This window comes from Mustela nigripes, chromosome 2 (genome assembly GCF_022355385.1).
Source record: "Mustela nigripes isolate SB6536 chromosome 2, MUSNIG.SB6536, whole genome shotgun sequence".
Taxonomy (NCBI): domain Eukaryota; kingdom Metazoa; phylum Chordata; class Mammalia; order Carnivora; family Mustelidae; genus Mustela; species Mustela nigripes.
Window position 1 is genome coordinate 46,429,555 of NC_081558.1, and position 27,036 is coordinate 46,456,590.

A 27,036-nucleotide genomic window follows, 5' to 3' on the forward strand; every position below is an offset into this window, starting at 1 on the left:
AAATTTTTCTTTTTTTTTTTTTTTTAAAGATTTTATTTATTTATTTGAGAGAGAGACAGTGAGAGAGAGAACATGAGCGAGGAGAAGGTCAGAGGGAGAAGCAGACTCCCCATGGAGCTGGAGCCCGATGTGGGACTCGATCCCGGGACTCCAGGATCATGACCTGAGCCGAAGGCAGTCGTCCAACCAACTGAGCCACCCAGGCGTCCCTACGTAAATTTTTCTTAAAGCTAGGTATCTCCTGGGCATGACTCCCCTACTTAATAGTCAATCTTTGTCTCACTTTACAGGTTTACAATGCAAGCAGCAACATCTGGGAGGTACAGATGTCAGAATCATTATTATCATTATTACTTCATCCAAGTCAGCTCTCAAAAGACCTATGACTTGACAAGAAACTCAAGGACTTCTTAAAGAGAAATTTCAAATCTGAGCGTCTGGAACACCAGCATGCCTCAAATTCATGCTCATTCTAATCAGATGCCTTACTTTGGAGCAAGCTGGAAAAAAAAAAAAACAAAAACGGGCCCTGTTATCCTATTATATTGGGTTCTCACCTTCCAGGGTTATCAAGCTTTGCTTCCTGAGCCTACACCACATGGGGGCTCCTAAATCAGATAGCCAACTACTCTTTTCAAAAACAGACACAAAATACACTTGTGTGACTATGTTTTCTTCTTATCTTATCCAATCAGCCAGCCCTGGACTGCCCTTCCCAAATAACTCAGTTACAGTGAACCTACTTCAACCCTGATTGACTTAAGTCAGTGTTCTCTTGCCAAGGAAAAGCAACTTTCCAACATGAGATGGTTCACACCAGGTCTGAGCCCTGCAGCTTTCAAGAACTAAATGCTCCAACAGATGATACCCCAATGGCATTCTTTCTTTTTTGGGGGCAGGGGGCAGATATTTACTGCTTATTAAGTGACAGTTACCATGCTGGGAATAGAGTGGTAGATTGCATTCTCTCCCACCATCACAGAACATACTTGGGAAAGGGAAAGACATTCAACAAATACCTACATAAGTAATCATGAGTGAAATAAATGACATAAAGAGAAAGCACAAGAAACCACAAGAACAAATAAATGGAACAACCTAAATCTGGAATGTGGGACAAAAGAGGAGCATTTCGAATGGACTTCCCAGAGTAAACATATCTAACACCAGACCACACAAAGCAAAAAACTGAGTGGCTAGAGTGTAAGGATATAGTGGGCCCTTTCCCAGATGCTTTTCTCTACTTGATCCCAAAACGAGTTCTTCCATATCTGCAAAGTTCCTCTTAAATGTCTATTCCACACACAGGCCTTCTCCCCTTATCAACCTAACAAAGGTAGCTCTCCAGGCACCTCCCCTAACTCTTCCCCAGCACTCCTTACCACAGCACCTGCCAACGCCCTTTCTAATTCTTTTCTCCATGTTATTTCATGCTACCTCCAGGACACTCCAGGATGGTACAGATCTCATATACTCTTATAATTTTATTTTATTTTAAGATTTTATTTATTTATTTGACAGAGAGAGACACAGCAAGAAAGGGAACACAAGCAGGGGGCGTGGGAGTGGGAGAAGCAGGCTTCCCACTGAGCAGGGAGCCCCAATGTGGGGCTTGATCCCAGGACCCTGGAATCATGACCTGAGCTGAAGGCAGATACTTAATGACTGAGCCACCCAGGCGCCCCTACTTTTATAATTTTAATACAAGTGATGTATGTGTTTTCCTTTTTATCTCTCTAAAACATTTGATATAAAAAATTCATAAATCAGGGGTGCCTGGGTGGCTCAGTGGGTTAAAGCCTCTGCTTTCAGCTCAGGTCATGATCTCGGGGTCCTGGGATTGAGCCCCACATTGGGCTCTCTGCTCAGCAGGGAGCCTGCTTCCCCCTCTCCGTCTGCCTGCCTCTCTGCCTACTTGTGATCTCTCTCTCTGTCAAATAAATAAATAAAATCTTTTTTGAAAAAATTCATAAATAAGAGAAAACATTGAATTTTGGTTTACCACATTCCTTAAACTCTGAGCACCTAAAGAGCAGGGGGGAAGGCTATCTTTCATCTCTGTATTCTCAGGAATAACACAGTATCTAAAAGACAGTAAGTAGAGAACATTTTTGATTGTTTGCTAAACAGACCACATTTTACACCAGAAAGCAAACTTTCAAACATTGGGAGGTAGACTCATTTCCATCACTGGAAGAAGTCAAAGAACATACCACAGGGCTAATGGCTGATAATCAAGGAGGCATGAATCCAAACAACTCAAACAATATGTCACTATAGATACTCAAAAGAACTGAAAGCCGGGACTCAGACACTTGAATGCCAATGTTCATGGAAGCATTATTCACAAAAGCCAAAACAGCAATTAGATGTTAAATAGCTGGAAACAATACAAATGTCCATTAACAGATAAATGGATAAAGAAAATGTGGTCTATAGAAACAAAGGAATATTATTCAGCCTTAAAAAGAAATGAAATCTGATACACGCCATAACATAAATGAACCTTGAAGACATCTGCAAAGTAATGTATGCCAGACACAAAAGGACACTTCCATGAGGCACCTAGAATAAGGAAATTTATAGAGACATGAAGTACAATCAAGGTTCCCAGGGGATGGAGGGAAGTGAGAATGGGAAGTTATTGCTTCCTGGGTAGAGAGTTTCTGTTTGGGATGGTGAACAAACTCTTGGAATGTATAGTGATGATGACTGCACAACATTCGGAATGGACTCAATACCAATGAACTATACATTTAAAAATGGTTGAAATGTTAAATTTTATGTTTTTGTATATTTTACCAACCCCACCAAAAAAAAAAAAAAAAAAAAGGATATGTCAGTTATGTCACTGATACTCCTCCAGCCAAGGGCTCTGAGATAATCCAAGAAGATTTCTTCCACAATAGCAAATCCTTTCAAAATATTGCAACTTGGCATAGTGCTATATGTGACATTATCAAATCTTACAAATGGGGAACAGTAAAGCAAAGCAAAGCAAATTTAACTCAATTTTCAATTAGAGACAGTGCACTGGATGAAGCCAGAATAATGACATTTACTAAAAGACTTTTTATGTGCTAAGTACTGTATTAGATGGTTCTTCACACATTACTTAATTTGGTCTTTACAACACTCTCGATTAGGTAGGCATTATTACCCTTACAAGAAATTGATTAAAACAAGCAAAATGCTAGTTACAGTGAAGAAAAAAAAAATAACCACGGGGTTGTGCTGGAGTAAAAGGAATGAACAAATAGAACTACAAAATCATTACTAGCAGTAGTCAAGGCAAAGCTTGTGGTCTATACCTACCATGTTATCAGACTGATAGCCTAAAAAAAAAAAAAAAAGTCAATGTTCTCCTGAGAATCATATCAGGACCTGAAACTCAATAGTGAAGGGAAAAGAAAATGAACCAGTACCTACCCTATGATGACACAGATGTCAGAATTATCAAAGATTTTAAAGCAGCTGTTATAACCATCAGCTATGAAGTAAAGGTGAATATTCTTAAAATGAACAGAAAGAAAGACAGGCATTCTCAGCAGAGAAACGAGAACTATATTTTAAAAAGAAACTTTAGAATTGCAAAATACAATATCTGAAATTAAAAGCTGACTGGATGGGGGCACCTGGGTGGCTCAGTGGGTTAAGCCTCTGCCTTCGGCTCAGGTCATGATCTCAGGGTCCTGGGATGGAGTCCTGCATCGGGCTCTCTGCTTGGCAGGGAGCCTGCTTCCTCCTCTATCTCTCTGCCTGCCTCTCTGCCTACTTGTGATCTCACTCTGTCAAATAAATAAATAAAATCTTTAAAAAAAAAAAAAAGCTGACTGGATGAATGAAAATGACAGAAAAAGGAGGAAACTTCAAGACATATCCATAGAAAGTACACAATCTGAAGAACAGAGAGAAAAAACCGTTTTAAAACAATGAACAAGGCCTCAGGAACCTGTAGGATAATATCTAACACTCATGCAATGGAGTTCTAAAAAGACAAGAGACATGAATGCTGAAAAAAATAATTGACATAATGGCTAAATACTCCCCAAATGTGATTAAAGACATAAATCCACAGACACAAGCACCTCAACAAATAGGATACTCTTTAATATCCAAGAAAACAATGTCCAAATGTTTAAATCATGATCAAACTACAAAGACAAGATTTTTTTAAATCTTGTAAGAAGCCAAAAATTAATAATACCAATATGTATAAGAAAAGTTATTCAAATGGCTGAAAACATGTGACCATAAAAAAATGAAAGTACATTTTCTAAGTGATGAAAGAAAAGAGTGCCAACCCAGAGCCCTGTATTCAGTAAAAATAGCGTTTAGGAATGAAGGGGAAGTAAAAACATTCTCGGATGAGGGAAAATTAAGAGAATTCATGGATATAATACTTGTTCTCAAATAAATGCTACAGGAAATTATTTAGGCTGAAAGGAAACGATACCCAACGAAAACAGAGAGCTTCTGGAATAAAGTAACAGAAATGGTCTGGGTAAATATAATATATCTCTTCTTTTCTTTTTTTTTTTAAGATTTTATTTATTTATTTGACAGACAGAGATCACAAGTAGGCAGAGAAGCAGGCAGAGAGAGAGAGGAGGAAGCAGGCTCCCCACTGAGCAGAGAGCCCAATGCAGGACTCCATCCCAGGACCCTGAGATCATGACCTGAGCCGAAGGCAGAGGCTTAACCCACTGAGCCACCCAGGCGCCCCAATATATCTCTTCCTTAAATTAAAAATATGTGTGTGTGTGTGTGTGTGTGTGTGTACGCACGTGTGTGTGTGGATGTTGCAAGCAAAATGTAACATCATCTCAAGCCTTTTCAATGCATGTAGACTCATCATTTATGACAACTACAGCAGGGGGTAAAGGAATGTATATGGTTACAAGGCACTTATATTTACTTGAAGTGTTAAAATATTAACTCTTGGGGGGTGCCTGGGTGGCTCAGTGGGTTAAAGCCTCTGCCTTCAGCTCAGGCCATGGTCTCAGGGTCTTGGGATCGAGCCCCGCATCAGGCTCTCTGCTCAGCAGGGAGCCTGCTTCCTCCCTCTCTCTCTACCTGCCTCTCTGCCTACTTGTGATCTCTGTCTGTCAAATAAATAAATAAAATCTTTAAAAAAAAAATATTAACTCTTGTGGCAGACTATGAGAAGTTAGGTATACATATAGTAATCCTTACAGCAACTACTAATAATACTAAAGATAAAGCCAAAAAGCAACAAATTAAAATGAAATACATGGGGTGCCTGGGTGGCTCAGCAGGTTAAGCCTCTCCTTCGGCTTGGGTCATGATCCCAAGGTCCTGGGATCGAGCCCCACATAAGGCTCTCTGCTCAGCAGGGAGCTTGCGTCCCCCACCCTCTCTCTGCCCATCTCTCTGTCTACTTGTGATCTCTGTCTGTCAAATAAATAAATAAAATATTTTAAAAAATAAATGGAATACACATCTATATGTTCAAAAGTGGGTTTAAGAGACATAGAAGAGAGACTGACAAAGGCTGACCGATGTCTAATTGGAGTCCCCAGGAGAGAGATAAGTGAGGACAAGGGAAGGCAGTATTCAAAACAATAATTGTCAAGAATAGTCTGGAGCTGTTTAAAAAAAATGTCAGTTCTCAGATCTATGATGCCCAATGACACTCAAGCCAGGTAAATGAAAGAAATCAACTCCTATAAATATTATAGACCAACTATATAATAGCAAAGACAGGATTTAATCTTAAAAGCAGCCAGAGTCAGGGGCACCTGGGTGGCTCAGTTGGTTAGGCATCCAAATCTTGATTTTGGCACAGGACTTGAACTCAAGGTCATGGGATTAGCCTAGCTGGGGCCAGGAGCTCCAAACTCCGCAGGGAGTCTGCTTGAAGTTCTCTCCCTCTCCCTCTGCCCTTTCCCCCAACCCGTGCAATCGCACATGGACACACTCTCTCTCTCTCTCAAATAAATAAATACATCTTTAAAAAGGAGGGGGCATCCAGAACCAGATTACCTACAAAGGAACAGAAACAGACTGTATATGAATGGCAACAAGAGAAGACAGAAAGCAGTGAAATCATCCTTTCAGTGTGCAGAGAAAACATACTGCCAACCTTAAGTTTTTACTAGGTGAAAATATCTTTTAATAATAACACAATTAAAGATATTTTTAAACAATTAATAACAAGAACATTTACTACCTAAAGATGTCCTGTAGTCAAAAGATACATTCTGTCTGAGATGCAGAAAGGAAGGCAGAGATAGTAGTAATGATAGCAGCAACCAAATAAGGTTTAGACGGAAATGGATTAATAACTAAGCACTGGAGGAAGAGAACAAATTAGAATGAAATAGTGGGTATAAGAAATACAGAAGTTGGATAGGGATGATTCCAGCAAGGTCCTAGTATTAAGGGACTAAAATTTGGACTTGAAATGTGAGCATTAAAATAGATAGTTAAACTAGTAAATGAAGAGACATACAGTATCTAACTTCTAAGGAGATAAGTCAAGTTAGAATAAGAAAGAAATGGAAAAATATGCAAGAAATTGAAGAAAAAAGAAGAGAAAAAACATAAAGACAAAGCAAAGAATAAAATGGAAGAAATAAAGCCAAGTATATCAGTAATCATAATAAACTATACATAAACACAAATAAACTATCTCTTGACTGAAAGACAAAAACTGTCAGAATGGACTTTCTAAAAACAGTCGTATACTCTTTACAAGAGATATACCTAGACACATAAAGATATAGAAAGACTGAAATGAAGAGATGAAAAAGTATGTATTGACAAAAGAAAGCTTATACACCCACATAGATAATAAAAAATAGATCTGAAGATAAAACATATTAGACAAAAGGAGAATCCCTATATGTCAAAATTCAACAGGAAAGACATACTTCCACACTTACACAGTTACACTTCCAAGCTTAACAGCAAAGTTTTGAAAGATACAAAGCAAAAACAAACAGAATCACTAAGAGAAACGATAATGGACATTAGAAAATATTAAGATACAAGCAATTACAAATGTATTACAAAACTTGTGGAGCTAAAGAGATCATTTAGAAAGAAATCTGTAGATCAAAATGCTTAAAAAAGATGGCCCCAAACATTCAAAACGAAGCATCGAACTTGAGAAGTCCAAAAGAAAAAAAGCAGCAAAGAAGTGACTTTTCTCAAAACCAGCTGGTGAGCGGCTGAGTGGAGATTTAAAACCAGGTCTCCTTCATTCAAAGGCTGTGATCTTTTCCTCATGGCTTTTCTGAATAAACAAGCCCCCAAATCAATTTGAGAAAAAAAGTCTTGGTAAAAATGAAAATTCTTCAAGCTGAACTGAGGTTGTCCAAGGAAATGGTGGTTAAGCTACCAGAAAAGTAAAACTTCTAACATCAAAAATGAGGCTGAGCAATTTATCCACCAGGCACATGTTTTGAGTTATTTTAATTTACTTTTCCTACATACTAGAACTTGCCTTTCTGAAGAGTTTCTGGCTTGGCTTATATTATTTAACTTAGTAAAGCTTTTCTAAAAATTATTTTTGAGGTATGACCTCAGAATCTTGCTGGGCCCCAAGGTATTTGTCATCACAATCCATGTGCATTTAGGTAACTGAATCACATCCTTACTAGCGGCTCTCTTTCTAGCTTGGAGTCTTCACCCAGTGGTGATTATGCAAGAGACCATCAGGCTGCATTATTTCCTGCCTTTTGTCCTGGTCCAGCACCATCCAAATAACGCTGCAGCCAGCATTTACTTGGGCAGGATATGGCTGTCCCAAAACTGTGTTTTACTTAAAAAAAAAAAAGAAGAAGAAGAAGAAGATGAGTTGGTAATTCTGATTCCTCACGGAAATTGGTTTTCAGTTAAAAAGAACTTCTCAAAATAACCTAGCCTCCTCTTTTATCAAGGACACCTATTCAAAAATTTGTTTCATTAAAGTGTTAGCAAATTCAGAAAGTGTCAAACCACAAACCAAGAGATAATCATTGTTTCTCAGGCTCCCACCAAGAGCAACTGTTTTCTCCCCACCTCATGGCCATCCCTCATGGCAAAGATTTATGAGCTATTTTAATAACATACTTATTAAAATGAAGTATACTTTTAAAATATTAAATGTTTTAAACACTACCTTTATTCCAACAATAGGTTATCTTGAGTAAAATACCAATACTCCAAGACAAAAACAACACAGCAACCAAAACTAGCCTTCATCCTTTCTAGGATTTAATAGCTATATACCTTTTAAGATTAATTAAAATTAATTAGGCATTCAGATAATAATCACAACGAAGAAAATTTCAGCATGCACATAAGCTCTGTTTTAAACCATTAAATTCACACAGTTTCAGATATTTTTGTCAGCAAACCCTAAAAGCCAGTTCAATGTCTTGCCTTAGATCTTTAAAATTAAAAAAAAAAAAAAAAAAAAAACTACCTAAGATGACAGCCACAGTAGCATCGTTTTTGGATCTCGCCAAATGTATGCATAAAACCAGACAGAATAACTGAATAACAACATCAAAAACCCAAGAACAATGTGCACAGCCAATGCCATTGTCTGAGGTCTTGCCATTGGGCTCAAACTGGAGTCTGATCAGGCCTGTGGATCCAGCTACCAGTTTGCAAGAAATGCAGAGAAGAGGGAAAACGGGTAAGCTGCAGCAGGAAAGTCGATAGGTTAATCACCCTGGATTCTTCCAAAGATAAATTGTTAGGGATAGAAAAATCGGGGAGGAGGATGGCGCAAGGGAAAGGTTAAAAGAGTTTTTGTTTTGTTTTTCTTTTCTAAGATTTTCTTATTTATTTCACAGCAAGATAGAGAGAGCCAGAGAGCACAAGCAAGGGGAATGGCAGAGGGAGAGGGAGAGCAGTCTCCCTGCTGAGCAAGGATCCCAACCTGGGGCTTGATCCCAGGACCTGGGATCATGATCTAAGCTTTAAGCAGAGGCTTAACTGACTAAGCCACCCAGATGCCCTAAAAGAGTCTTGAAAAAGACACAAATTTACCCTCAAATGGATAGGATTAAACCACAGCCTTGGGATGTACACCTGGTGATAATACTATAAAGAAATTCAGGGAAGGATTTACTTTAAAGCAGGATAACGGCAACTCTAGGAAAAGAAAAGGGCAATAAGGCTGTGGCTCATGGAGGGGCTTACTGGGGCAGGCAGAGAAATTCTAATTCCTGACTTAGGTGATGGTTACAAGCATGTTCACCTCAGGATAACTCAGTAAGCTAAACATTTGCTTTGTGTGGTTTTCTGTATGTGTGTTGTTTTTTGTTTTGTTTTGTTTTTTTAATGGAAAATTTGTATCACTGGTATAACCTGTCACCAAAAGATTTATGACATTTAAAATAATTTACATTTACATAAAAGTTATATGAAACTTTTAAAATAATTATATGAAAATAAACAATATTACAAAATAATTGCATGGAAGTAAACAATGTTACTAAATTCTAGTTAGCTACTGTAGCCTGGGGAAGGTTCCAAGGCCGATTTTGTCTGTTTAACAGGAGACTAACAAGTGCTGCTGAGTGTTATTGACATGCTCCGCCTGAAATGAGACTCTGTCCTGACTTACACAGGTCTTGAAAGAGATCTGAAAAGGGAGTAATGTTTTCACTCCGTGATTCAGGATTATTTTAGGTTTTGCCACATACTACCTGAACTCACCTCCTGTTTCACTTCAAGTCTTCTCCTGGACCATCCCTGTCTTGTGCTTCTGGAAACACCGGGTTAATAAAAGGTCTGGTAGGGGTGCCTGGGTGGTTCGGTAGGTTAACTGGTTAAGCACCTGCCTGGGGCTCAGGCTGTGATCCCAGGGTCTGGGGACTCCCTGAGATGGAGCTCCTGTTGGTCTCCCTGCTCAGCGGGAAGCCTGTTTCTCCCTCTCCCTCTGCCCCTGCCCCTGCTCATGCTCTCTCTCTCTCTCTCTCTCAAATAAGTAAATAAAATATTTAAAAAAAAAAAAAAAGGTGTGATGCATGCGGGTATGTCAGACCTAAGAAGGGATTGAAAAACAAAAACTTAGCACTCTCAAATCATCAACAGATGCATTTTATTCATTCCAGCCCTTTCTAAACACACTTAAAAGGTTTGCTTTTCCATTATGAGCATTTAAGCAAGAGATGAGCACTAGGCTCCTGTGAGAACTACTTGTTATCGTCCTGGTTACAAGCACACACACTTCGCTGGGTACTTACAGGGCACCCTCAGAGCCTAGCAATAATCTGCCTTTGCCTTTATGCCTAATGTGTTTGGAGGTTCTTGAGTGACAAGAGGCCCTGTATCCGAAAGAACAAATTACAAAAATGAGTACAAAGGCCCTCCATCATCTGAACTCTGGATCTTAAAACAAGGCACCACATCCTGAGCTGCTGGCTCATCAACACTAGGCCAATGTGACCTCAAAGCCCCTTAAAAAAAAAAAAAAGGTGTATCGGACTACATAATAAAATAAAAACTTGTAATGAGCAAAAAAACTCTCAAATAGCTCAGTCGTGTTTTAAAAACATTTATGTAAAATACATATAAAAAAATGGCCTGATTCTCCTGTAAATGAATTGAGAGCAAGTCTGGTTGTATCTCCTCTCTCCCTGACCACCTTGGCTACAATCATTTGAAGAGAAAGAAAAACAGGAGCCGGACAGTTTCATTTTTCTGGCACCGCTGCTTACAAGAGAGAAGAACAAGAACAGTGAAGCCAACACATAAAGACCAAGCTCAGGCAACTGAAAGGGAACTTGTGTAACAAAGGAAGATTAGGGCTGAATTCCTGTCTTCAATCTCTGTATCTTAATCAGTCTCCCTTGAAAGGAAGGCTGACCCCATTTCCTCTCTTCTCTTACTACCTCCAGCCTCTTCTGCATTTCCTTCCCTCTTTGTTTTTTTGAACCCTCAAACTCCTAGCTTATCCACAATTTTTTGTTTTTCCACCTCTTTTTTTTTTTAAGATTTTATTTATTTCTTTGACAGACAGAGATCACAAGTAGGCAGAGAGGTAGGCAGAGAGAGAGAGGAGGGAGCAGGCTTCCCGCTGAGCAGAGAGCCCGATGTGGGTCTCGATCCCAGGACCCTGGGATCATGACCTGAGCTGAAAGCAGAGGCTTGACCCACTGAGCCACCCATGCACCCTATTTTCCACCTCTTTATGAGACTTGTATGTAAATAAATTCTTGAACATACGGAAATCCAAAGTTCTGCTCACCACAAAGGTGCTTATGGAAGCTCAGTCCACTGTTTCCATGACTCCTGAGAAAAACACACCTAATTGACATTCCCTAGATCCTCTTTGTTAAAGCAGGTATACCCTGGGTAGTCAGGCCAGTTCCCAGGCTCACCTTCCTATGAATATCCAGAGCAAGTTCCCTTTCATGAATGCTTCTCCAACTGTAGGAATTCATGAATAAGTTTAAATAGGAAACTCTCCACACTCACGCCTGATGAGATCAAGACTTACAGAAGTTAAAGAAAATTCACCTTTAACCCTCCATTCTAAAATGACTACAAGTGAAGAAACCCAGAAATGTCCAGAGCTCAGCTAAGCCCTCCGTAGCAACAAAATGTGTGACTCAGGTACAGAAGACAGAAACTCAAGTCAGACCTGACACTTTCAGCTCCATCCTGGACTTGTGTCATTTTCCTCAAGGCATGGGGCCCTGACCCACAGGCCTGCTCTTGTGGGCCCATCTGGAACAGGACTGGTGAGGGGCTAGGGGGCTGAGGAGTTGTGGCCCTTATGGCTTCGAGTTTTAACCCAGCCCCTTTCCAACAAACAGCAGAGAAATATGAGAGCCTGGTTGGACATTACTTACTGCCTGCTGGATATCAGTCTTCACTTGCTCACTCAACATGCCTTCAAAGACAAAGGAGTCACCAAACTTCTCGGCCTGAAAGGAAAGAAGGAAATAAAAATCCAGAATGGTTGTAGCAACGTGTTTCACATGGAGAGTTTTCTCTGTGCGTAAAAGTGATTCTTCTAGTCCAAATGAACTTTAGTTATTCTTATGACTTCCCAGAGGATTCGGAAATGACTTAAAAGCATCTGGCTTCCTATTAAGACAGGTTAATATCAATCACTTACAGAGATCACGGTCTTTTCAGGCTCATTTAGCTGATAAGAATGCAGACTGGAAGAGATTAGCTTTAGAGAATGTGATTGCTCTTGTTGATGGAAACACATCTCCACAAGTATTTCAAATGACTTGGAAAACAACAGGATTCTTTACAGGTCAGTTTACATAACCAACCTTTGTCCTTTGCTCTGCTCCTGCAATCTAGCTAAAAGAACTGAACGACATTGTTGGCTGATATTCTGATAGACTCTGGCTCCCCAAAGGGATCAACTGGGTTTATAAATCTCAAGTGGCCAATTGAAGCAACAGATGGAAATCTGTATTTGTATTATTTTCATTTAACATTACTGCCTCGAGTCCTCATCTATCTCATTTTATCTGTTGCATCGACCTCATACTGCAAAGGCCCACATTAACCCCTTCATCTCCATGATTCTATTCTTCTAGTTTCCCTCCTCTTTCTAACCTCTTACTCATCTCCTGAAATACAGGGCTCTTCTTCTAGCCCCTAGAATGCTGTTGCTCCCTAGTGCTCTGCCCTGCTTCTTCTTTCTCTTCACCAGTGGCTCTCAGGCTTTGTGCAGCGGAGATCACCTGGCCAGCTTACCAAACTATACGTTACTGCTCCGCAACCCCAGAATTTCTGATTCTGGAGGTCCAGGGTGAGGCCAAAGAACCTGCACATGTCAACAGCTCAGCTGGTGACTGGTGGTCCAAGAGATCACACTTTGAGATACACTGACCTACTGACAGACAACTTCCTCCAATCTCACTGCGATAATGACCAGCAGCATGTACTTCAAATGACCGTCCCATCTCCACCTCCATCCAGGCCAGTCCTGTCCTCACTAGATGATATGAACTGCTTACTGGATTCCTGTAGTTCAGGCCTTACAAAAACACCTCAAACTCCTTTCCCTGATCAGAGCTTCTCATCTTCTCTTCACCCCTGCTCTTCCTCCTCTTTCCTTTGTGGGAAAGTGCCTAAGCACCCAAACCATCCCTTCATCCAATGAACAAGTTCCAAACATGTTGCCATGTTTGGGCAGCCTGAGTGTGAACTAAATGACAGAGATCCAAGGTCAGTATTAGGTAAGCACAGTCCCTGTCTTAATAGCACTTACATGTGGGGGCACAGACAAAACTCAAGTCAAAGAAAGGATGGAAGAAAATACTTATAACTTTACTTGACCTTGTAAGGTAAAGAGTATCAAGAAAAGCCTCTTTTCAATAGCGTGGGGAGAAGAGGTCTCCTTGAGAAGGGGCCATTCAGCTGCAAGGACTCAGAATGAGAAGGGATCAGCCACAGTAAAAGGGAGATGCGCATGGGGAGAAGGAAATTCCAAGGAGGGCAGGGATGTGAGCGGAGACCTCCAGCTGGAAAAGAACGCTGAGTTTTCAAGGAATCGAAACAAGACCAGCTGGGCTTGAACATGGTAAGTGGAGTATAATATAAAATAAAGTTGGAGAGATAGAAAAAAACCATGAAGTATACTAAAAATATGAAACATTTATCCAAAGTAGGAGTTCTTAACACTTTCCGTACCCTGAACCCTCCTGGCAGAATGATGAAGCTTCGGGGCCTCCTTCTCAGAATGAAATGTTTAAATGTTTAAATACATAAATAAATGTTTTCTTTTATGAAGAAAACCAGTTATCTCAAAATAGTAATAAATTTATAGTATAGCAATATATACATGCTCTTTATTAATATATTAAATAAGATCTAGTGGAAGGTCTCAAAATTATCATTTCTAAAGGAAGGATGAATGCAAACAATATTTCAAGATATCTACAATAACAATAATGTGACAAAAATGTTTGTGATTTCTACTGGTGACAAAGTTATAAATACTGCTACTATTACTGTCATCTGTCTCATAACTGAAGGAAATGACATACTTGAGTGAAAGGATAGTAAAAAGCCAGATGTCGTTCTTCCCCATCCACATTCCTGAATGCCCTAAATGCTGTTTATTCTGTCTTCTTTACGAAGAACCCTAGTCTGAGGGAAGCTTGTCTTCTCCCTTAAGTAGACTACCTAGGAGACTGACCTAAAAGGATCCTATGAAACAAAAAGAAGAGGGTCTTCTGCTTACTATAAACAGGTACAAAAGAGAAAACTGCTTTGTATATTTTAGGAAATTCCGAAGAAATGTGATGCTGCAAAACCAAATTTGAACACATTTTTTGCTTTCAGCAATTACTTTTTTATTTAAAAGGAAAAAAATGTCCCTTTGGGAGCTGGGTGGGGGGAAATAAAACAAGGATTCCACAAACTGAAGGCAAAGGTAAAGTCCTTTGGTGAGAGAAAATGACAAGCCTACAAAACAGTGTATTTTATCTTACTCTATTTTATTTCATTTTAAAGATTTTATTTATTTTATTTGACAGACAGAGATCACAAGCAGGCAGAGGCAGGCACAGAGAGAGGAAGGAAAGCAGGCTTCCCACTGAGCAGAGAGCCCGATGCGGGGTTTGATCCCAGGACCCTGGGATCATGACCTGAGCCGAAGGCAGAGGCTTTAACCCACTGAGCCACCCAGGCGCCCCTCTTATTTTATTTTTTAAAGATTTTATTTATTTGACAGAGAGAGATACAGCAAGAGAAGGAACACAAGCAGGGGGAGTGGGAGAGGGAGAAGTAGGCCTCCAGCTGAGCAGGGAGCCCAATGTGGGGCTTGATCCCAGGACCCCAGGATCATGACCCAAGCCAAAGGCAGACGCTCAATGACTGAGCCACCCAGGCACCCCCAAAACAGTGTATTTTAGACACTTAGAGAAAGTTTCATAAACTAAAAAGCCCCCTTCTTCTTACTCCCTTTTAGAAGAAACATCAAAAAAAAAAAAAAAAGAAGAAGAAGAAGAAGAAGAAGAAACATCCATTTGCAGAACCTTGCTTTGGGATTCAGTGACAAGAGAATAACTTGGAATTGCTACAGGAGCATTTATGAGTTGTCAGGCATTAAAATAAAACCACAGGAGTGCCTACTCTTAGTCAATTGGGTATCTGAATCTTGATTTCAGCTCAGGTCATAATCTCAGAGTCATGAGATCAAGTCCCACATCAGGCTCTGCACTGGGCGTGGAACCTGCTTAAGATTCTCTCGCTCCCTCTCCCTCTCAACCCCCACCAACCACACGTTCATTCTCTCTCTCTCTCTCTCTCTAAAACAAAAGAATAAATGAAAAAAACCACAAAATTTGAAAAGCTATACTTTTCTATCTATTGCTTAAGGAAATATGTAATGCTTCTTGAACAACCAAAGTGCAATTTTTAGAGAGGAAAAAGTAGCCTTACTTTAGATCCTATCTGCTATGTCAAAAAGCCTAAGAAGACAGTGGCACTCTCTGGTATATTACAGCATTGATATTACAGCATAATGGTTAGAAAAGAGACCCTGGCATCTCACTAGCCAGGCTTGAATCCCAGCTCCACCACTAGCCAGCTCGGCAACTCAGGGCAAGTATCTTTTCTAATCCTCAGTTTGCTACCTGAAAAATAACCGGCCTCCTGGGGTTGCTATGAGAACTGGATGAAATATATATAAGCTGCAGAGCACGGTACTGGGCACATAATAAAAAAAAATGGTTAATCAACATTAGAAAAGAACAAGTTCTTCCTTCCCATCCCAACCCTATTACCTCTGTCAAATAGCCAGTTGAGTTCACAAACTTCTCAAATTCAGCATTACTGACTTCATAGGCATCCATGTAAAAGGCATCGATAGCAACTCTCCTGGCAGGTGCTTCCCCATCTTGCTTTATCTGAGGATCATCTGTGCCCATTGTAAACACTCCGGCGGGGATGAGGACCATCTGCAGCGAAAGGGAAGACGGAGAGTCATGCCATCACAGCCAAAGTGGGCCTGTTTCAAGGACAGAGTGCCTAGCACACAGTAAGCACCCAAAAGTTATTACATACCCACCACAGAAATCACTGCACAACCAGTAAAATCACTCCACACACCCAAGAAAGGGAAGGATTAGTCTCAAAAAGAAATGAGAATTCTTGCTATGCCTGGTGGGCTCAGTTGGAAGAGCATGTGACTCTTGATCTATGGGTCACAAGTTCAAGACCCACATTGTGTGTAGAGATAAATAAATATTAAAAAGGAAGGAAGGAAGGAAGGAAAGAGGGAAAGAAGGAAGGGCGGGCTCACTCCTGGGTGGCTCAAACTGTTAAGCATCTGCCTTTGGCTCAGGTCAAGATCTCGGGCTCCTGAGATCAAGCCCCATATTAGGCTCCCTGCACAGTGAGGAGCCTGCTTCTCCCTCTCCCCTTGCTGCTTCCCTTGCTTGTGCTTTCTCTTGCTCTAGCTCCTGCTCTCTATTAAATAAATAAATAAAATCTTAAAAAAAAGAAAAGAAAGAAATTAAAATCCTCTTGGCAAGTAGTTCTTTAGTCCAAACTCTACTTGATACATGCCATGGAAACAGGTCTGGAACAACAGTCACCAAGCTGCTGATGGCTCGAGTACAAAGGCAAGGAGATATTCTAATTCTTTATACATTTGAGTATGTTTTTCCTTTAATATGATCTCATTTCTTGTAATTTCTCATTGAATTACTTTTAAAATCAAATGCAAAAATGCCATATGTAATATTCCTAAAAACCACTGAGTGAATGTGCATCTCCAGTAAAACAGAAAATACTTAAATCACTGAAATAGAATATCTAAAAAGTTTAATAAGGGAGCATGTCTTATTCTTATTATGTCCTTGTCCTTAACTGATTCCTTATTAAAACTCTAACTGCAATTACTTTGCTCCTATATACTGTCTCACATAAACTCTAAACTCTAAGAGACCATTGGATTGCCTTGTTCATATCTGTATTTCCAGCACTAAATATAGTGCCTAGGATTGCACCAAAAATATTCAGTTAAGAAATGTAGGCCTATGCTCAACATCATGACTTGTTAGGGAAATGTAAGTAAAAACTAAAAAGAGATTCTACTTTATGCCCACTAGCATGGCTATAACCCAAAACATGGACAATAACAAGTGTTGACAAGGGATTGCAACCTTCATACATTGCTGGTAAAAATGTAAAACGATGCAGCTGCTTTAGAAAACAGTCTCTTGGTTCTTCAAAAATCTAAATAAAGCATCACTATATGATACAATTTTACTCCTATATATATATCCAAGATAAATGAAAACAAACATCCATGAACAAAACTTCTTCAAATGTTCATAGCGGTAATATTCAGAATAGTCAAAAAGCGGAAACTCAAAAGTCCATCAAATGACAGATAAACAAAATGTGGTATATCCACTAAATGAAATATTATTCAGCCATAAAAAGGAATGAATTAACAATACATATTACGATATGGATGAACCTTGAAAAGATTATGCTAAGTGAAATAATCTACTCATAAAAGGCCACATATTATATGAGTCCATTCATATGAAATGCCCAGAACAGATAAATCCAAGGAGACATAAAGTAGATTAGTGGTTGCCAGGGGTTGGAGGGGAAAAAAAATGAGGAATGACTGCTAATGGATATAGGGTTTTGGGGGCGGGTGATGGAATGCTCTGGAATTACTGATGATGGTTGTGACACCTTGTGAATGAGCTGGGAAACACTAAGTTGTTCAAGTTATAAGGCTGAATTTTATATTATGTCATTCTATCTTAATTTTTTTAAAAAAGAACACAATCATACCATCTGTAGACACAGTATCTTACTTTCTAATCAGCTGAGTGAAAAAACAATTCATTGACCTCCCAGCAGCATAAGAAATGTGAAGCCTCTAATCTATAAAATAAGGGTTCAAATTGAGGAGGGAAAAAAAGAAAGCCAAAGAGACAAAACTAGTTGGAATAAAAAGAAAGAATGTGACTTATCAATAACAACAGAAGACCTAGAAAAACAAGATTAAAAGAAACAGAAAGTAGCAATCAACAATCACTGAATCCTACTATTTCCATTGACTTCCATTACTAGTGACTGTCTTTAATTCTGTGCATCTATTTCCCAATGAAAATGGAGCTCTTTTTCTATGACATATGGGTAATGTCTTATTATTTGTTCAATGTATTACTATTACTCTAAGAAATCGTGTTTGTCTACTCCTGTTCCCTAATCCCAGCATTACAGAGGTCACTCCATCTTGCTGGATTCCTCCCCTCCTTCTATTCCCAGAAACCTGCAAGAGCCTCAAACCAGTCACCCTGACTCCAGTCTCATCCTTTCACATCCCTCCTTGCTCCTCTGTTAGCCATTTATCTTCTATTCAGTCATTCATTCAACATATATTTGAGTACCTACAGAACTTTCTGAAATGTCAGCCCTTGGAATCCAATGTAACTTATTACAGCTTTGTTTTTAACAGAAAAAGACTGGCAATAAACTAAATGTCCATCAGTAGTGGAAAGGTTAAATAAATTGTGGGCTATCCACACAACAGAAAATTAAACAGCCATAAGAAAAGGAAATTTATGACATTTATAAATATAGAGTAAACATAGTCGATTAAACACTTATAAAAGCTAGTATGAAGGTTCAAAGACAAAAGTAGTGAAAACAACTCATTACAAGAAGTTAAGGGATGAGTTAGATGAAAAGATATATAAAGAAATATCAAAAACATGAAACATGGCAGCAGGGAGTAAAAATATTAAGCCTTAGAATGCAATCAAACCTAAATTATCTACATAAAAGTGGGCTGTATAGATATAAGATGTTATATGTAAACCTCATGGTAACCACAAAGGGAAAACCTATAGTAAATATACAAAGGATAAAGGAAAAGGAATATAAGCATACCACTAAAAAAAAGCCATCAGGGTGCCTGGGTGGCTCAGTGGTTTAAAGCCTCTGCCTTCAGCTCAGGTCATGATCCCAGGGTCCTGGGATCAAGCCCCGCATCGGGCTCTCTTCTCAGCGGGGAGCCTGCTTCCTCCTCTCTCTCTGCCTGCCTCTCTGCCTACTTGTGATCTCTGACTGTCAAATAAATAAATAAAATCTTTAAAAATAAATAAATAAATAAAAATTAAAAAAGCCATCAAATCACAAAGAAGGAGAGCAAGAGAATAAAAGATGAACAGAAAGACATAACCAAAAAAGCCAGAAAATAGTGAACAAAATGGCAGTAAGTACATACCTATCAATAATTATTTGAAATGTAAATGGACTAAGTTCTCCAATCAAAAGACATAGAGTGGCTTAAAAACAAGACCCATCTCTATGTAGTCTACTAGACGCTAACCTGAAATATAAGGACACACAGAGACCGAAAGTGAAGGGAAGCAGAAAGATACTCCATGAAAATGAAAACCAATAGGAAGCTGGTGTAGCTATACTATATCAGACAAAACCAACTTTAAAATAGAGACTACAGGGGCGCCTGGGTGGCTCAGAGGGTTAAGCCTCTGCCTTTGGCTCAGGTCATGATCTCAAGGTCCTGGGATGGAGAACCACATCAGGCTCTCTGCTCAGCGGGGAGCCTGCTTCTCTCTCTCTCTCTCTCTCTCTCTCTGCCTGCCTCTCTGCCTACTTCTGATCTCTGTCTGTCAAATAAATAAATAAAATCTTTTAAAAAAATGAAAAAATTTAAAAAATTAAATAGAGACAACAATAAAAACAAGGAGAACTACATAATGATAAAGGGACCAACCCAACAAAAGGATTTAACATTTGGAAAAATTTATGTAGCCAATATAGGAGCACCTAAATAAGTAAACCAATATTTCCCTAGAGGGAAAAACAGACAGCAACACAATAATAACGGGGGACTTCATATCCCATTTACATCAATGGATAGATCACCCAGACATAAAATCAACAAAGAAAGAGCAACCTTAAACACATGTTAGACCAGATGAACTTAACAGACATATACAGAACAACCCAACCAAAAGCAAAAGAAATACATATTCTTCTCAAATGCACACGGAACAGTCTCCAGGACAGATCACATGTTAGACCACAAAACAAGTCTTAATAAATTTAAGAGGACTGAAATCATATCAAGCATCTTTTCCAATCACAAAAGATATGAAACTAGAAATCAATTCCACAAAGAAAATAGGAAAATTCACAGATAGAGGAAAATTAAACAATTTGCCACCAATCAATCAAGAAATCAAAGAAGAAATTTAAAAAATTAATACAATGAAGACAAACAAAAATGGAAATAAATCAAAATTTATGGGATGCGGCAAATAAATTCTAAGAGAAATTCAGAGCATCAAACACCTATCTTAAGAAACTGGTTCTCTGGGGCACCTGGGTGGCTCAGTGGGTTAAAGCCTCTGCCTTCGGCTCGGGTCATGATCCCAGGGTCTTGGGATCAAGCCCCGAATCAGGCTCCCTGCTCAGCAGAAGCTTGCTTCTCCCTCTCCCACTCCCCCTGCTTGTGTTCTCTCTCTCACTGTGTCTCTCTGTGTCAAATAAATAAATAAAATCTTAAAAAAAAATTAACTCAAAATGGATTAAAGACAATCTGAGGGTTTTGAAGGGGCGGGGGGTGGGAGGTTGGGGGAGCCAGGTGGTGGGTATGGAGGAGGGCACGAATTGCATGGAGCACTGGGTGTGGTGCAAAAACAATGAATTCTGTTACACTGAAAAGAAATTTTTTAAAAATGGATTAAAGACTTGAACATAAGACCTGAAATCATAAAATTTCATAAGCAGTAAGCTCCTTAACACAGGCGCTGGTGATGATATTTTTGAACCCAACACCAAAAGTAATAAAATAAAAAATGAGCAAATGGGGCTATACCAAACTAAAAATCTTCTATACAGCAAAGGAAACTATCATCAAAATAAAAAGGCAACCTAAGGAATGGTAGACATTTTTTGCAAAACATGTATCTGATGAGGAGTTAATATTCACAGTGTATAAAGAACTCATGGAACTCAACAGCAAAAGAACCAAAAAACAAAAAACAACTCTGATTAACAAATGGGCAGAAGATCTGAACAGACATTTTCCCAAAGAAAACATACAGATAGTCAAAAGGTACATGGAAGGATGCACAACATCATTATTATCACAGAAATGCAAATCAAAACCACAATGAGATAGCACCTCACACCTGTCAGAATGGCTATTATCAATATGCCCCAAATCTGTTACAGTGGCTACTATCAATAAAACAAGAAGTAACAAGTGTTGGCAAGAATGTGGTTAAGAGAAACCCATGTGTACTGTTAGTGGAAATGTAAATTAGGGCAACCACAATGGAATCCAGTATGGAGGCTCCTCAATAAGTTAAAAAATATTATTTAAAAAACTACCACATAATTCAGCAATTTCACTTCTGGGTACTTACCCAAAGATAACTAAAATACTAGTACAAAACACTAGTACACTAGTACAAAAACACTAGTACAAAACACTAGTCTTTTTCTTTTTAAGATTTTTTTTTTTAATTTAACAGAGAGAGAGATTACAAGTAGGCAGAGAGGCGGGCAGAGGGGGTGGGGGGGGAGCAGGCTCCCTGATGAGCAGACAGCCCGATGCAGGGGCTCGATCCCAGGACCCTAAGATCATGACCTAAGCCAAAGGCAGAGGCTTAACCCACTGAGCCACCCAGGCGCCCCACAAAACACTAGTTTGCACTAGCACCTCAATGTTCAATGTAGCACGATTGACAATAGCCAAGCCATGAAAACATCCTAAGTGTCCATGAATGGATGAACAGATGAAGAAATTGTGGTATGGGGACGCCTGGGTGGCTCAGCTGGTTAAGTGTCTGCCTTCAGCTCAGGTCATGATCCTGGGGTCCTGGGATCGAGCCCTGTATTGGGCTCCCTGAACAACAGGGAATCTGCTTCTCCCTTTCCTTCTACCCCTCCCCACCTCATGCTCTCTCCCTCTAATAAATAAAATATTTTTTTAATTGCGGTATGTATGTAAGTATGTATATATGTGTGTATAAATATATGTCCTTTTAAATCATATGCATCATATATATATATCATTCAATCATAAGAAAGAATGAAGTCTTGCCATTTACAACATGGATGGACTTTAAGGGCATTATGCTAATGAATAAGTCAGAGAAGACAACGGTAGATCTCTGTTCTATGTGGAATCTAAACAGACAAAAACCAAGCTCATAGATACAAAGAACAGATTGGTGGTTGCCACAGGCAGGGGTGGGGAAGAGGAAGAGGTTAAAAAAAAAAAAAGTGGTAGGGCACCTGGGTGACTCAGTTGGTTAAGCGGCTGCCTTTGGTTCAGGTCATTATCCCAGAGTCCTGGGATTGAGTCCCACATCTGGCTCCTTGCTCAGCAGGGAGCCTGCTTCTCCACTACCTGCCACTTCCCCTCTCTCTGTGTCAAAGAAATAAATAAAGTCTTTAAAAAAAATTTTTTTAACTGATCAATTACATATTAAAAAGAATTTTTTTAATAAAAAATATTTTTTTTAAAGACTGGTCAGCTCCAGAAAGGCATGGCTTTTTATTTCTCTAAAAAATACCGTGTACTTTTTGTCAGTTCTATAAGGAATCAGGTGGAGACCCGAGTTAACCAGTACAATATTTCAAATTTATTCTAGTGATGTTTTTAGTGCATCTTATAGATTACTGCTTGGACAATTCAGAGCATAAGGCTGTTTTTGTTATCGGTCTTGTTTTACAAGGAGAATGGAAACAACTTTACCACACCATCTAAAACCTAAAATCTTTTTTAGTTATAACATATTTTAAAAATTGTTAAATAGATTGCTTAATAAACTGTAAGCTAAAGATCCTTGTAACCCCCCTCCATGAAAATATCTTGTTAGTCATTCCAAAAGCCCTTCCTATACCCATCTTGAACACAAATCCTCCCCCCTCACCAAAGAGAAAAACCACTGTCCCAACTTCTAACTTATTTTTAAGATGCCATGGATTATAAGACATTATATTAGTTCCAGGTATACAACATAATTCAATATTTATATATTTTATGAAACGATCAACACAAGCCTAGTCAACATTCACTACCACAGTTAAACTGTTTTCTTGTGATAAGAACTTTTTTTATTATTAACATAAATTGTATTATTTGTTTCAGGGGTACAGGTCCATGATTCATCAGTCTTACACAATACAAAGCGCTCACCACCACACATACCCTCCCCAATGCTGTGATAAGAACTTTTAAGGTCTCTTTTAGCAACTTTCAAATATATAATATTATTAACTACACTGTACTATCCTGACTTTTATATATTGTTACCTTATTTTATTTGCACTTTTATTTAACTCTGCATCCTTAAACATTATAGTATTTTTTATTTTTTCAGTGTTCCAATATTCATTATTTATGCACCACACCCAGTGCTCCATGCAATACGTGCCCTCCATAATACCTACCACCAGGTTCACCTAATCCCCCGTCCCCTCTCCTCAAAACCCTGTTTGCTTCTCAGAGTCCACAGCCTCTCATGCTTCATCTCCACTTCCGATTTCCCCCAACTCACATTTCCTTTCCTTCTCCCAATGTCATTATAGTTATGGTTTTTCTTTTTTTGTAAAATATGGCATTTAAGAATCTTAATCTATAGGTTCCCCCATTACCTCTTTTTTCCCTTGCAATTTATCTGTTGAAGAAACTGGGTCATTTGTCCAAGAGAGAATCCCACAGTCAAGATTTTTGTTAACTGCAACTTTATAATGTAGTTTATCATTATCCCCTGTCCTCTGTACCTCCTGAAAATTGATAGCTGAATCTGGAGGCTTTATCAGATTCAGGTTTGGTTTGGGGGGAGTAAGGCTCCTCTGTAGATGGGGTGGTCTTCCTCATCAAGAAGCATGGAAAGTATGGGTTACTCTCTTCTGATGCGTTACTCTCTTCTGATGCTAGCAGCCATCGAAGTTCAATTCATCATGGGTTGCAAAATGATATTAGAATTCTATCACATCTTCATTCATTGCTGAATGCTTCTATAGAGAAACTTCTCCTACTCAGTTATTTAGCTACTAAGTGGTATATTCATGGGAAAGGCAAGATAAATTCTTGACTCTTTCCCCTTATTTACCAGCTTTCAAAAAAAAAAGAGCCAGTTCCCAAGAATAATCCCAAGATGACGAAAACAAAACAAAACAAAACAAAAAATAAAAATAAAACTGGGAAAGGGGTCAGGCTGTGCACTATCTCCATATCTGGCAAAACACTGGATCTGCAAATAGTGTTACCAAACCAAAGGAAAGGTATTAATACAAGGCAAGGTCTGATGAGACTATTCTTACTAGAACAATGCTGCCCTTCATAATCCCCAGTCACTGTGGTCGCTAACCAGTATCAGGACTCCCAGAATTCCATAAACCCTCAAGATCTTTCCAACAAGTCATAATATGCTCAAATTAGCAAGAAGGAATTCATGGTAGTTGCCTTCAGTCCACTTCATTTGATGCAGCATTCAGAATTCACAGCAGGGGGAACTAGCATCAGAAGCAGATAAGTCAGGGGACAGAGCCTGTGTACATTACCAGAAATGTCAGTGATTGGAAAACTTCTTCTTTTATGATATGACCAATTCCATGTCTGGATTTATCTAAATCTTGAAAATCTCTTTCCAGTATTATGCTAAATCTTCTTTGCCATCACACATTAAATAGTAAGAGATTATAAAACTAAAATAGATCATTTGTGACTTAGGCAAATAGATTTCACTGAACTTCTTGAGATAGAAACCAAACTACAAAGAGCTGGAGTGAGAAGGGGGAAGTGGAAGTAGTTGGTGAAACAGGAGAGAAATTACCTGCTAATTTGAGGGAGTGGCCAATCTCAGAGAATGTTTTATTTTTTTTTTAAAGAGAGCATGGGTGGGGAGGGGTAAAGGAAGAGAGGGAGAGAATTTTAAGCACGCTCCACACCCAGCTCAGAGCCCAAGCGGGGCTTGATCTCACAACCTTGAGATCACGACCTGAACTAAAATCAAGAGTCAGAGGCCCAACCAACTGAGCTACCCAGAAGCCCTTCAGAGAATGTTTTAAAAGGCAGTGGAACCCAGTGTGTTTTTTGATGAATTGTGGGGAGGGGGATTAAACAGCCCTAAGAAAGGAAAGAGATTGAAAACAAGAAAAAAGACACTTGTTGGGGCGCCTGGGTGGCTCAGTGGGTGAGCCTCTGAGCCGAGCCTCTGCCTCTGGCTCAGGGCATGGTCCCAGGGTCTTGGGATTGAGCCCGGCATCGGGCTCTCTGCTCAGCGGGGAGGCTGCTTCCTCCTCTCTCTCTCTGTCTCTGCCTGTCTCTCTGCCTACTTGTGATCTCTGTCAAATAAATAAATAAAATATTTTTTAAAAGAAAAGAAAAAAGACACTTGTAATAAATTAATATGGAGAGAGATTGCCAAGACAAAGAGCTAAAAAGACCAAAGCAAGGTGTACCATAGTAAGCAAGGCATGCTATCATTTATGTGAAAAGGAGGTGGAGGAAGAATACAGATTCACTTATTTTTGTATTTGCTTCTATTTGCAGAACAGAGCTCTGGGAAGACATATAGGAAACTCGTGTAGTGGTTATTTGAGAGGAAGGCTATCAGGTAAATAAAAACTTTTCACTATACACCCTTCTCTAATTTTTTTTCTAAACCATATAAGGACACTGTCTGTCCAAAAAATAAACAGCAAAATAAAGTGTCAATCTGATCATACCACTTACTTACTTAGATTCCTTAGGCATCCTTGTCATCTTTCAGGGTAAAATAAAATATCTAACCACCAAAGCCTAATCTCTCACCGTCTCCCTCACCACATGTTCCACCTACACTTTGTAAATAATCAATATTCAAGATCCCCTCTTCCAGGCCTTTACTGCCTGCATGTCTGTCCTCTGGCTGGATCATATGCCCCTCATGTGGGTTCCTCTAATAAATACCTCTATCCATCCTAACATGACACACACGTATTTTAATGATGGGTTTTCACTTCCTTAGATCCTAGGCTCTTTGGGAATCACAAATAGAGTTTTCATTTCTATATTCCTAAGACTTGGCATGGTGCATAGTTCAGTGTAGACACTAAAAAAAAAAAAAAACCATTGACTGATTGAGTGAGATCATTAATACGATGAGAAATTTGCCACGTGAGTTATTCATAATTGCAAAAATTCTTATTCTAACAGTCCCAGACATGGACAGCATGTTTGCATTGTAGTGAAACCTGTTTAAAAGACTCTGTGCGAGGACTGAACTAGGTTCACACATTATTCTGATTATCCTCCAAATGTCTGAGACACAGGGTTCCTCAGTCCTTAGAAGTCAGAATTTTAAGCAGCTCTGCAGAGAAGCAGAAACATAGAAGACTTCAGACAAAAGCTCCAAGTGTAGTTTTAACATGATTATGAAAATGATCTAATCCAAGGTTTCATAAAGGACTTAAAGCTAAAAAAAAAAAGCTTGCCAGCAGCAGACAAGTAGGTCCTACTCTGAGAACAGGTGTTCAGTCCTTGGCATAAAGAGAAGACATACAGAAAACTGTGCCCATTGTGCCTAATGAAGTTTTACAATCGCCTCATTTTTTCCATCCTCTTCTCCCTCAAGGTGAGTACCAGCAATGCTAATACAATCACAACTTCCATTGTGAACTCCCGGCCTACTTTTTTTTTTCCTTCTTCTTTCCTTACCTTCAGAGATAACCAACACTGAATAAGTCAAGTTTCCATTCTGGAGGCTATAGATAAAAATACCTTGCATTGTTCTGAGTGGATCATAATTTCCAATTTACACTAATAAAATGAAGTTTTCTGTCCTGCAAATATAAAATGTTGTCCTAGTGAAACCCAGAGTATCAACTGTTTCACCTACAAGACTCTGAACCAAATAATAAGAACGACTTGAATCAAGTCTTTATTGAAGTTCGAGTTAAACAATCCATTCCTTCTTGAAAGTTAAAATCCCCTTTGCTACACCAGTCTGTGCCATTGCCACTCAAGTCAAAAATAGGTAAGTCAAAGTGACTCTATTGCCATTAGAACCGTATTTGGGGGGCACCTGGGTGGCT

The 27,036-nt window shown here is 39.1% G+C and overlaps 1 protein-coding gene across 2 annotated transcripts in view; it reads right to left on the reverse strand.

Annotated features, from left to right (window-relative positions):
• The window catches only part of SUMF1 (sulfatase modifying factor 1), a 105,082-nt gene that overhangs the window by 70,926 nt on the left and 7,120 nt on the right, over positions 1-27,036 (reverse strand). For both annotated transcript variants that reach the window (XM_059390200.1, XM_059390199.1), the window contains exons 2-3: positions 15,726-15,899; positions 11,820-11,894 (exon numbers count right to left, since the gene is read on the reverse strand). In XM_059390200.1, coding sequence (XP_059246183.1) covers positions 11,820-11,894; positions 15,726-15,899 — 249 coding nt within the window. The remainder of the gene's footprint in view (positions 1-11,819; positions 11,895-15,725; positions 15,900-27,036) is intronic.